Source organism: Zonotrichia albicollis, chromosome 4, assembly GCF_047830755.1.
Source record: "Zonotrichia albicollis isolate bZonAlb1 chromosome 4, bZonAlb1.hap1, whole genome shotgun sequence".
In the NCBI taxonomy this organism is placed as follows: Eukaryota; Metazoa; Chordata; class Aves; order Passeriformes; family Passerellidae; genus Zonotrichia; species Zonotrichia albicollis.
Genome location: NC_133822.1, coordinates 39927085 through 39940170, shown reverse-complemented (window position 1 = coordinate 39940170; position 13086 = coordinate 39927085). Strand labels below are relative to the sequence as shown.

The window sequence follows — 13086 nt, the reverse complement described above, 5'->3', positions numbered from 1 at the left end:
TGACCCCTCCTATTCCACCTCCCTCGTTAGCATCTCTAGAGCTGTTTGCCAAATCCATCCTGTGGAGGAGCAGGACTGCTGCACAGGCCCAGGGAACTGACCCATTCAAATGAGTAAGGTCAACAGTGCTGATCTCAAGCACAGCAAAAATACTAAGAACACACACATACTTTAAAAATTCCTACAGAAGCAGTGCCAAGTAAGAGAATGTGCTTATGAAATCAAAATGGACCCCAGAAGCAAGAAACAAGTGAACTCACTGGGGAAAGTATTACTTTTTCTTCATTTGATTCAATGCCATGACTCCCTCTGATTCAGTGATTTGTGTCTTCCATTTCTAAATTGTATTCTGTCTAAATATAGTTATCACAGAGCACAGAAAACCCAGCCTGAACACCTGAGCACTTGTTACAGGCAGGCTATTCTGGAGGTGGTGGATCAGCACACCAAAACCAGCATTCAAAAACCACCTCCAGAGTGCTCAGCATTGCTGAGAATAACGACAGCAGCACTTGGTTCATCGGGCAGCTCCTCTTCCTCTCCCCTGTCCCACCTCACCCATGGAAACCTGGTCCACATACAGTCCCTGGAGCTGGAAACAGGAGCTCCCTGGTTGACTTCTCAGGCACAGATAGCCTTTTTTTCATCTGTCCCCACAGTGCCACAGTCTGACAGTGATCCCACATTCACTGAGGAACCACAAGTGGGAAACCAGAGCAGGCAGGGAAGGTTCCAGTAAACTCGAGCCACCGGCTCTCGAGGACACACGGAGTGAGGCACAGCGACCCCCACCCAAACAGGCGTGGCTTTGTCCCCTGGGATCTGCTCTGGCTCCCAGGTGTGCCCCAAGGAGGCACAAGCACCCTCTGCAGTGCTAACAACCTGTGTCATTCTTACAGCAGCATTCTTAGAGTGCTGATTCCATGCCCAGCTTGTCAAAGCACCATCTTGCCCTCTCTTGACAGCAGTTCTAAAACAGTACACCCATCCCTGAGAGGCTCTAGCAGAAGAATGTCACTGGGGATCCATAATTCAACATCAAGCAGTGCAAAAGCAGGTCAGGACACATGCTGTCACTGCCTCAAGCCCACCTGGGGTCAGGGTGACAGCAATGTCAGGGACAAGGTTCAGCCTAACTGCAGGAGTCCTGGGCAGCTGCTCTCCCTCTGTGCATGGGTCAGCAGCAGGAGCTGCACTTCTGTGCTCCCTGCTGGATAATGGGGCCCAGGGAGAAAAGGGATTTTAGGCAGCAATGAGGAATTCCTAAGCTTTTAAGAGCTGGCAAAGAGAATATGGCCACTTGTAAGTCTGAATGCTAGTTTGCCACAGGAGAATTCATACGATTTCTGCAATTCTAGGAAACTTTTCTTTAATGAAAACATTCTGTCACCACCTGTCAGGAATAAATTTAGGCAAAGAAAACAAGACAATATTGAACTAGAAGGCAGGATCTTGCAAAACATGAGAGCTGATTCATCCCTTCCCATTCCTCCCCCCATCCTACTCCAGGCACCATGCCGAGAATACATTAACTTCACTTGCCTGAGGATTTACATTAGATTACTATCCATCACCAGGGACTTCAGATTCCTTCATTCTGCACCAATGCTGTCTTGGTGTAAGAGAGTACTGAATAAAAGTAACTTCACCTTTTTTTTCAGTTATTCAGTTTCTGTAGTCTGGCAGTAGAGGCTCCAAGTACAAAAGTCTTGACTACTCAGTCCCACCCCTAGAACTGGTACACCAGTATATTAGGATATAAATCTGTTCTTTTTGTCTCAACATGCATGAATTGCCCAAGTATTATATATGTAGATACACATTCTTGCTTGCTAAATCTGCACTCCTACTTTTTAGAATCTGAAAACAGTAGCTGAAACAAGTCACCTGTTGTAGGACTCAGTTAAAAACTACTCTTGGATTAAAAAAACCCTCTTGAATCACACATTAAAAGAATGAATGATAAATAACTATCAGAAGACAGAGGGTTCTATTATCACCCAAGGCTAGGGATATTTTATTCTTCACACCCTCAACTCATTCTACACAGTTTCTGCAACAACAGCACTCAGGATTGCAGCCTAGAAAGCTCTCTGGCTACACTTTTCCCCAGTAATTTAAAAAATTGAAATTTATTCATGTAATATAACACTTCTCACCCTTCAGAAGGACCCTTTTCTGCTCCTTTCTCTCATTCATTTATTCTTGTGCTCAGCTGCCCCCTGTGCAGGTGTTCTGCAGGCCACAAAAGCACAGTTTGCCCAGACAAGTAGTTGACCTGGCAGCTGCAAGTGGCACTGAAAGCCTTGACAACCAGCCCTGTTTCCAACACCAGAGAAGGGAACAGAAAAAAGAAAAGATCATTGAATCTAACCTTTGACTAAACATCTCCATGCCAACTTAACTGTATCACTAGTGCCACATCCAGCCATGTGCTGAACACCTCCAGGGACAGTGACTCCACCACTTCCCTGGGCAGTCCATTCCAATATTTGACAACACTTTCAATGCAGAAATTCTTCACAATATCCAGCCTGAACCTGCAGTGGTGCAGCTTGAGGCTCTGTCTTCTTGTCCTGTTGCTGGCTGCCTGGGAGAAGAGGCTGAGCCCCACCTGGCTACATAGAGAGTGCTGAGGTTCCCTCTGAGCCTCCTTTTCTGCAGCCCCACAGCCCCAGCTCCTCACACACTCACTCTCCTGGCCTTCCAGCAGCTCTGCTGCCTTCTCTGGCCACTGCAGCCCTTGCAGTGAGGGGCCCAGAGCTGGGCACAGGGTGTGAGCTGTGCCCTCACCCATGCCCAGTGCAGAGGGACAATCACTGCCCTGGGCCTGCTGGCCACACTGTGTGTGAAACAGGCTCTAAGCCTCAGGAATATACAAACAGACTGAATCTCAGTGGTAAAAAAGCAATGGCAAGTATATCTCTTTGGGCTTCAACATAAAAAGCAAGCAAAAGGATTTTAAAAATCCCCTTTATTTTGAGCAAATCAATATTTATTATACATCCATTCACACTCATTAACTCAAGTAGGCCAGTACCCACGGTTTGCCACCAGGGGATACATCCTTTTTAAACAGTTAATGGAGTTTTAATTAATTGTGTTACCTGAAAGTACATCTTGACAAAAAGTAAGATAATTGAAATGCATTAAAAAGTGTGTTTATTCATCTGTCCAGAAATAAGCTGGAAAAGATAATGAGAACATGAAACAAAATGTTTTTTAGAATACCTGTAAAGAATGGAGAACTACTAGGAGACTTGCAAATCAGTCTACTGGTATGAATAATTATATGCTAGCAAATGCCAATACAAACAATAATAAAACAAACAAACAAACCACAACAGCAAGAAAACCCCAAACCCAAAAAACTAACTAATTTACAAATAAAAAGATAAAAAGTAGAATATCTGAATCAAACTATCAAGCATTAATACTGTATTGCTGTAAGGGAAAAATTATTTATTTTTCTCCTGGAAAATATTTTGATTTCCCATAAAGAAGATTAAAGAGATTTAAGCTTGCCTTTTTTTTTTCTTCAAATAGAGGTTAATTTTTCATTGTAATACTGATATTTTTCTCAGAAATATATTTTCTGGGTTTTGTTTGGTTTTGGTTTTGTTTTTTTTTTTATAAAAACCTAATTTTCTATTTCAAAACAGTTTTGATAAGAATAATATGGGCTAGTGAAGCATTTTCTTTCATGATGGTTTCTGGCATTCAAGGGCAAGTTCAACTACATTAAATCCAAGGGCTTAAGATCAATTGCTCAGAAGCAGGAATACAGTGACCAGAGAGCCAGAGTCCTGATTTTAAAGGTCCTGAAGCCTCATGAGATCTGTCAAGATATGCACAGATGTTGGAGCAGGGCAGAAAAGGGGAACTTTAGCCATTTTTCACCTTACAACTGGAGACTATCAAAGCCTTTTGGAAGTTTTACTTACTCTCCAATCAGCTCATCTCTCCCCTTTTTTCCCCATGCCTGCCTATTTTTTTCATATATGTTTCTTAAAGGTAAGATTTAATTGTCTTGTCAGTAGGACAGTATATCAGCAGTGGAGAACATATAGAGGAAAAGATGTTAACTGGCCCTTCTCTGTGTCCTTGGTGCTAGAAAGTGCTTTGTCTTCACCTCAGAACAAGAGGAAATAAAATGTTCAGCCTGGCACAGACAAGATTTCGATGAACATGCAACCAGCCATCGTGACCTCCCCCTGCCCTGAAGGGCCACCTTGAACAAAAGAAATTACTTTAATCAAATCCTTCTGGGTTTAGTTCACTGAAGTCAACCAGTTTAAGACATCTTAGCCTTCCTCCATTTCTTTTCTCACAACTGCAATCTCAAATTATGCACATATTCTGTGAGCAAACATAGACTCATAAAACTTTTCTCAGGTGACATGCTTCATCAAGGGTATGACTAACAGGTTCAATATCTCACAAGCAAGCTCAGCAGAAAACAAAGCTCAGTTCTGTGCTGCTAGATGGTAAGGAACATAGAGGTTCATATTAAATCCATGCCTGGATCTTGGCTGGAACAGTGGCCAACAGGGGATATGTTGGGAAGACTCCCATGACTAGCATAACCATGGAATGCTGCTCCCTGGAATTCCTCCCAGCTGCTGCAGATCTGCAGGTCAAGGGGGTTTTGAGCCAGCAGTGCTCACTTTATCCTCAGGGGCATGTTCTGTGAGAACTTGAATCCATGGAAACTCGTGCTCCCCCCAACACCCAGTGGTCAGGAATCTCACAGGCAAATGCAGAGCCCATTCCTCTGCTCTGAACATCAGGGGTCTGATGGTTTCATTTGATGCCCCCAGTTCTTCTGCTGTCACAGACTGAACAATCAGTCACTTTCTAGTCTTCCTCCCCATGTCAATCATACCTTGCTCTCCTCTCTTATATATACCTTATACCTCAATTATACCTTATACCTCTCTCCTCTCCTCTCCCCATGTCAATTATACCTTGCTTATCAACAGAGGTGGCAGATAAAAACACAAGACAGTTGAAAGCACATCAGTCATTTATATGCCATGTTAGAAAGTGAACCCAGGGACTTTGATACATAAACCCCATTGACTTTCCATTACATTTTGATTCCTTATTGCCCACTCTTAAGAAATTTACTGTAGAATCTTAAGAAAATAAATCTTAGGGAAGGTTTTAAGTAGATGGTAGATATAGCTGAGATATCCCATTGACATTTCTTTATACCACAATAAAGTACTTTCAACTTAAGACCTTGAAAACTGCAGAAAAATCCACTCTATCTTTTAAACATCCTATTTTATATTGCTGAGTAGAAATAAATATCCCTCCATGCTCTAGTGTCTGCCACAGCAAACACCACTGCTGAGCCTGAAGTGTCAGCCTCACTGCCTAGGTCCCCTTTATATCCTTGCCACTTTCAAGTCTTCAAGCACTGGAAAATGTTGACCCCATTTTGATCTGGTTTTGCATCACAGACACTGCTGGAAGAGATGAATCCTGCTGCTAATCAGTTGAATCACAATAAAAAATCACAGCAGAAGCAGTGATGGGAAAGATGAACTCCTTAGCAAAGAGGAGCTTGAGGTAAAGGAAATCCTCCCTAGTCCTTCAAAACTGATATTGATCTCCCACTGAAATCCTCATGCACATCATGAGATCTTTTAGGCACTTAAACACCTGCAGGCACCTCGATTCACTGCAAATTCACTAAAATCCACTTAAACTCATGCCAAGCATGCCCAACTGTAGAAGAAATCTCTGTCTGTCCTCCTCCCAAAGGAGAGAGCCCCCTGTTTGAGCTGCCACTCTGCTGTGCTTGGAGCCAGGATTCATTCAGGGGCTCCCTCTGCCAGGGTGGCCTGTGCCTTAGCCAGTTAAATTGGCTGCATGTTAACTCAGCTCAATCTAATGCTTAAGTAAGTTATCTGTTGTCATGGATTTAACTGCTGACACATTTCATATTCCCTGAGGGCAGTCAAAATAGTAGAGCCTCTAAAATAGCTGAAAAGGAAAATCTCTGTATTACCTCAACCCTGAAATTTAGTCTTTGACTGACAGTATTATATACTATTTGAAGGCAATTTCTGAGCAGATAAATATTACAAAAGGGCAAGTTTCTTTCCCAGCAGAGCCACAGTGCCATGCTCCCCCATTAGCGCAAATTGTCCCAGTTTTTGCCCAACAAATTGTAAAGACCAGACAATGACAACTTGCTAAAAATAAAGCTTTCATTCTGCTGAAATACCTGATGAATAAATGTTATAGCAAGCACTGTTCTGTACCTGGCAAGGTATATTTGTCCCTCCTCACTACATTATGAATTAAACACAACATTAAACAGGCTGAGACTTTTTCCTTTCCCTCCCCATAAGTGCAAAGAGTAGTTACAGATTATTGAGTATCAGAGACCAAACCCACCTAAGAGTATTAAATGAGAGCTAAAAACAGAAGTAGCACACAATTTCATCTTCATCACAGATTTTGTTTAGCCCAGCCTGAATTTTCAGTATATTCTGCTCATACTAATTTTGCCTTTTTGTTGTTCCTAGGTACTAATTTCTTGGTGATGTATTTGATTTTCATTATTTTCCAAGTGTAGGCACATCCTTCCTGAAGAAATAACACTGGCAGTAATTGACATGTGAATTTGTTTACCCTAGTGAAAATGAACAAGAGAGATAATATAAGCAGACATAAGCGAGAATTTACATGTAATATGTACTTCAGTGATCTGGTGACAGACTGCTAAGACTGAATAAATGAACTCCTAATACAGTCCATTAAGGCAGGTAGGTCATTGGCAAGAGAAACTGAGAGGAACAAATCCAAAGAGACAAGATTGTTGAGGTCTGGAGAACTGGCTTTCCATCTGTTACCTGGAAATGCAGCCTGTCCTCTCTGCCACCACATTCCTGCAATGTCTAACAGACAGCTTGTCTCCATTAACTACAATGCCAGTCTACCCTATCTGAATGACCAGGAAGGAGGAGGTACACAAAAACAGGAAAACAACATCAGGGGTTTTCCTCCTGCTTATATATGCATTAGCATTTTCTTACTATTAAGAAACTAAGTGAAAAGAGGGGCATATGGAAGGAAAAGAACCAGATCTTTCATGTGGAATGAAATCAAACAGACTAGCCTCAGCTGGCATTAGTTACACATGCAGCTGCAGCACATACACGTTACACAACAGGGTTCACAAGCAAGGAAGTACTTGGACGTGTCTGTGCCATCTATGTCATTTCTAACTACTTTGAACAGCATGAAGAGCAAGAGAAGCAGTGGTGCCCAGGATGATCTGTACTCACAGCTATCACATTTCTGAAGTCTGAAAAGAGAGTGTAGAGACAAGGAAAGGGGAGGACTCTGTCTGGAACGATCAAACTCCTATAAAGCATCTCAAATACGGTGTCAGCATAATTAGTAATCCATAACCTCGCTAGTACTCCAAGGATTTTAGAAAGTACTCCCTCCGTGAAGAACAAGTTGGACACAAGCAGCTGGAGGAGCCAGAAGGGGTGGTGAGCAGAGGCAGGGACTGGGCAAGAACTGTTGAGCTAAGCTCCAGGCCCAGCAGAGAATGCTGAAAGCAGCAGGCTAGCAGAGCATGCTACTGCCCATCCTTCCCTGCCCATGGTGCTCTCTGTGCCACGCTGCACACCCCGACGCAAACAGCGCTGGGTTCCACTCAGCCTGCACTGCTCTGCTGTCCCCCACAACTCTGGCAGGGACCTGAGGAGCACAGGGAGGGCTCTCTGCCCCAGAGGTCCCCCTGGGCCCAGGAGCAAACATGCACAGGTGCTGCATAGCGCATGCTGTGTCACTCCTGAGGCCCTGCCACCATCCCACCCCAGTGACAGGCACAGGGAGCAGCAGGCTCCTCAGGGACATCGGCTACCTGGGAGCCAAGGGCTCAGCCTGGGGAAAGCCCAGCACAGCCACACCACTGGAGAGCAGTTCCCCAGAGGCACCAACACCTCACTGATTCCACCCATCTTCACAGAGCCACTTTCTCTGCGTTACACTTGAAATTCAGTACATCTCAAACAGAAAGGGAAACTCACTACATCTCAAACAGAAAGGGAAAGGACATTATTTCATATCTCCAGCCAGGCTTTTGTTATGTTAATGAGGCACCCAAACAACTCTTTTACTTATTGCTCCTTTATGAGCACAGATGGCCTTGGAAAACATGAACCAAATGTAAAGTGTAGATTTAACACAAAGTTTTTGACCCATACTAAATCCCATGCAAGAGCTTGAGCTTCCCAACTCAGTGGCCCAGCTTTATTTATTTATTTACTTACTTTTGAAGCAATCACTGAAACATCAACTGTATTTAGGGACAGGAAAACAGAGGGGTCTCAAATGTTAGGCTTCCTCTTGCTGGCCACAAAACCACATGATGGGGGGAAATAGAAAAACAAAGGTTTCTCTGTGTTTTATGTTCCCTTTCTGACAGACATAAAAGCAAAAAAAAAGGGATGTTAAGATGGAAATTGTATAAAATCCTCTGGAATAGCAGAGAATAAAGAGGAGACAAAGCAGTCAACACTGAAGTTCCATTCCCCATCCTAGAGAGCCATGACATGAAATTAATTTCACTGTTGGCTCCCCACATTGACTACTGTTTTTCCAAGGCATGCTAAGGACTATGAACTCAGTGAGGAAGGTTGCCCCGTGGGATGCCTAAAGCAGAATCAGAGCACTCCCGATTCAAAGTGAGAACTGCAATTTCTTTTTACTTCTTGCTCCACTTGTCTTAAAGGAGATTTACTTTCTCAGATGATTTGTTATGCAGCCTTCATTAGAGCTAAGGTGTTGTCTAAAAATTAGGAAGTACAAATTTGATCGCTTTAAGCTAAAGTTAGCTTAGTTTAACATCTCTCGGCAGTGCTCTAGTTGTGTACAGCAGAGGAATTTAGCACAAGTGGCTCATAATTCACATGGAGGTCAGTCTGTGATGGATAGCTCATAAACATGCAGCACCACAACAGGATGACAGCATAAACCAACCCTCAAAGCCCAATTCAGCCCTTGAGCAGCCACAGAATAAGGTAAGAAAAAGAAACAAAGCTCAAATACCTTGTATCCGCAATTCCCAAGGTAATTTCGCCCTTTGATAAATCCTTAATATAAAATCTTGACCACCACCTCATCATTTCCTCTCCTTATAGCAAAGGACTATGATGGGCAGTGGAAGAAGATAAAATTCAAATAAAGCATTTGTTCCACATTATTCACTACGAAAGGGTAGAATTATGCAGCTTTCTCTTAACCAGCTTGCCCAAACCAGACAACAAACACACAATAATTAACACTAAGTGTAAAATACTGCTATTTGTAAAAGGGATTAGCAATATGAGGCTTAGGGAGTCCAGCTAAGCGGAGGGTTCCTCCCAAAACAAAGAGAAATCATCTTGCTTATCTGTGTTCCCCTGGCTCTGCCAAACCAAGCACAGCCTTTGCAACCTGGAACTGTGGCTGAGCACAGCTGAAGAGGACCCCGGGCTTCAACCACCTCATTCACCAGGAAGTGATGGAAGAGATTTCCTATGTCTTTTAACATGAATTTTGAGAGATGTCTTACTACTCCAGCTGTCTGAGCTAGGGCACACTTAGGCTAATGGGCCTAAGGATGTAACAACAAAATTTGGAAAGATCACACAAAATGGGAGCAAGACAGAAACAACAGCGGGACAAAAACCTGAGCAGCTGCGTGATTCACTCTTTTGATAACGTGCCTTCTACCCTGGCACTATCCTGCTACAGCACTCTCCTGCTACAGCCTGTTTCAGGATGCAGCCCAAGTCCACCTGGAAGAGAAGCTTCCCTATTAGGAAAGAGCAATGAAAATTGTGATTGGAGCTAGATGTCAGCGAAAGGATCCCTACTGACTTTAAGAGCCTTTGGGTCCAGCTCCGAAGTGGGGTCTGGTTGGGTAGCATGCTCTCCTCGGCTAAGAGCTTCGAGTTATTTTTCAACACCTTTTAGCAGCGCCTTGGACTTGAGAGCCTTGCATTCGCCTGCACACAGCACCGCCAGCGCCGCTGCCTAGCGTGGATGCAGAGCTGTTCCCTTCGCCCAAGTCTATCCGTGCCCGAGCTCCCTCAGCCCAGGGATCCTCTGCGGCCGTGCAGGGAACAATAGCGGGGGGAGCCCCCGGCCGCCCGCTCCGCACGGCCGCCGCTCCCGCCCGCAGCCCCGGGCGCCTCCGGCCGCTCGGCGCTCGCCCCGCGTTCCAGCCCGCGGCGGCGGCCTGCGGGGATACCCCGCGCCCCGGCTCTCCGCCGCCGCCGGCAGCCACGGCAACTCCGGCCGGAGCACGGCCCGCCCGGGGAGGCAAAGTTTGCCCGCACCTGGGACCGCGCCCCTCGCACCGCGCCCGCGGCTCCGCGCCCCGCCCGCCCTCACGGGCGCGACTGCCCCGCGGGGCCGCCCGGCGCCAAGGCGCCACCTGGCGGGGCCCCGACGGGCCCGCCGCTGCCCCCGCCGCTGCCCCCGCTCCCGTGCCCGCCCGTCCCCGCCCGGGTGGCGCCCGGAGCCGGACGGCGGGCGCGGGGCTTACCTTGCGCAGCATGCTGGGCGGGCGGCGCCGGGGGCTCCCCGCCGCGGCGCCGCGCTCTCCCGCCCCTCACGGCGCGGCGGCCCCTCCGTGCGCGCCGCCCGCCTGCCCGCTCTGAGCGGCGGCGCAACGGCTGCGCCCGCCACGAGGCAGCGCGGCCGCGGGGGGGGCCGGGCGGCGGCGGCGGTGGGTGGGCCCGGCCCCTTCCCCGGCCGCGGCCCCCGCCCGCTGCCCGGGGCCGGGGAGGGCGCGAAGCGGGCGCCTGGCTCCCGGCGGCTCCTCGTCACCCCGCGTGGGCGCCCGGAGCGCTGTGGAGAGCCCCCCGCGGAAAGCAGCGCTCGCCCCTGAGCCGCGCCGCTTCGGTCCGGGTCACGGCAGGGCAGGGCCGGGGCTGCTCCCTCTGGGGATGGCTGGAGGGTCCGAGGAGACGGCGGGATGGATGGCTGGAGGGTCCGAGGTGCTGGATGGCTGCATCGCCGCAGCCAGGTGCCGTGGGAAGCTGCTTGGACCGCGCTGCTTTTGGTGCTCGAACCCCACGGTGCTCCAGCTTCTCGTAACGAAGCAAGTCTCACCCGAAGCAAATCACACACATTCCAGCAGCAATTTACTTTTCCTGAAAGCTGTAGTACACCATCAAAGTGACAAGCTGTTCTCAAGTTAAAAAAGAATCCTATCTCGGAAGGTATTTATTGTTAATTATTACAGACTTTCTGTAATAATGTTAAATGCAAGAATGCAGAGCTCCGGCTGTCGGGTGTGTGGAGGTGAATCTTGGCATGTTACACCTGCACACACCCCCCGGGTGAGCCTGGGCCAGCAGCCAAACGCGGAGCAGCAGCTTGTGCTGTGGCTCGGCAGGACAGGACTGACCGCACATTTCACATTCTGAAGGATGTCACTTACCTTAGAGCAACCCATATTTCAAGTTTTCTCTGTGTCCTGGTACATTCTTCAAGTAACTTTTCATGAAACCTCAGTCCTGTGAGCGTATAGCAACCCACAGAAATTAATTTCTAGCAAGACAGTGAATTTTAAAAAAGCAGACAAGTTAGAGAAAACTGTCATCACATTTACACTTGAACCTGGTTTGACAGGAGCAGTTTAGCTGAAGCAAGAGAATATTCACTGGCAGATTAGTATTAAGTTTGTAACGTTGTGTCATGGAGAGCAGCAAGCCAAGAGTTTTGGCCATCATGTTTGTGATGCTGAGTCAAATGTTGCTGCTTTTGGTCTTGTGGTTTATGGTGTCACCCAGCACAATGTTGCCTTGAGGTGCTCAAATGGTGGGGTTGTCACTTGAGTGGAATGTGCATGACTAGCAGTTTGCTTTCCTGGTTATGGCCAGTGTCAGCTATTGGGCTAAGATTTGCTGTACTCCTTTTAGCATGTTGATTTGCGTCTCCTGCTGCTGGTTGTTAGGTACTTCTGCTCTCTCACGTCTGATTGTACAGACTTCAGTAGCGCTCCTATTCTCTTGCTCACGTTGCCTCTTCCCTTTCTTTTGTCTCTTGAAAATGAGGAACCCTGGTGTCACAGACATTTCTTCATAGAAATCCTTTCTTTGGGATTTCTCCTTCTTCTGGGAAGCAAAGGGCCCCAGAAGAAGAATGTAAACAATTGTTATCAGCTGTTGTGAAATGTAGCAGGTGTCCCTGTGATTAGCTCATCTTCCTTGTGTACCATTAAAAGCCAATCACAAGAGCAACTCAGGGACAGATTCCCTGAGCAAAGAACTTTGTTATTCATTCTATTCTATTCTTAGCATAGCTGCTCTCTGCGACCTCTCTTTTTCTTCCTTTTAGTATAGTTATAATGTATTATATATCTTATATGAATAAATCAGCCTTCTGATCAAGAAACAAGATTCTCGTCCTTCTCTCACCACAGTGACCGTCTAAAGTCACTGTAATACCCTGGGTTTTGTCAGGATGTCCATATTACAGGTACAGTAGGATGCTCTCAGAGTCACTGTTGATGACCATGCACAGAAACCGGCAGTGTTTCCAAGAATCCTGCCTGCTACAATCATTAACTCTTCTTGGCCACTACCCAGTGTAAAATGCTGAGACACATCCCTCTTCGTGTACCTGCTGTCACCCCAGCTGTGACAGATCCTTACACAGATTTCCCTTCTTCCAGACATTCCTCTCTTGCATGAGGTTTGATTGGGTAAGCTTGATACAACCACTAGTTTACTAATAAGTGAAATGGGATAATAACAAAGAATAAGAACATCAGCAATAATCCTAGATCATAGACATAGGGGAATCTTCTCTGGGTATTTAGCTTGTTTTCTCTGTAGTTACACTCAGGAAAAGGTATGTGCTCTGAAATCCCTTCTTTCCTGAAGAAAATCTCAGTGTGTGATTAAAAAAGAGTTGAAATCCTGAGATTTAGGTGTTGCAATGCTAAAATTACACGTATGGGGTTCTTAGAGTACTCCAACTTGGCTTTTTATCCATTAGTATGATCCAATACATTGGAACAGGTTTCATCTCCTGGTAAGGTGGAAACTATCCAAAGAG

General features: G+C 46.3%; 1 protein-coding gene across 2 annotated transcripts in view; it reads right to left on the bottom strand.

The window, feature by feature from the left end:
* The window catches only part of TMCC3 (transmembrane and coiled-coil domain family 3), a 133365-nt gene extending 122205 nt beyond the window's left edge, over nt 1–11160 (bottom strand). For both annotated transcript variants that reach the window (XM_074539622.1, XM_074539623.1), the window contains exon 1: nt 10565–11160. Coding sequence is in view for 1 of the 2 variants with exons in the window: in XM_074539623.1 (XP_074395724.1) it covers nt 10565–10576 (12 nt within the window). In the remaining variant the exon portion in view is untranslated. The remainder of the gene's footprint in view (nt 1–10564) is intronic.
* Between the last annotated feature and the right edge of the window lie 1926 nt (nt 11161–13086).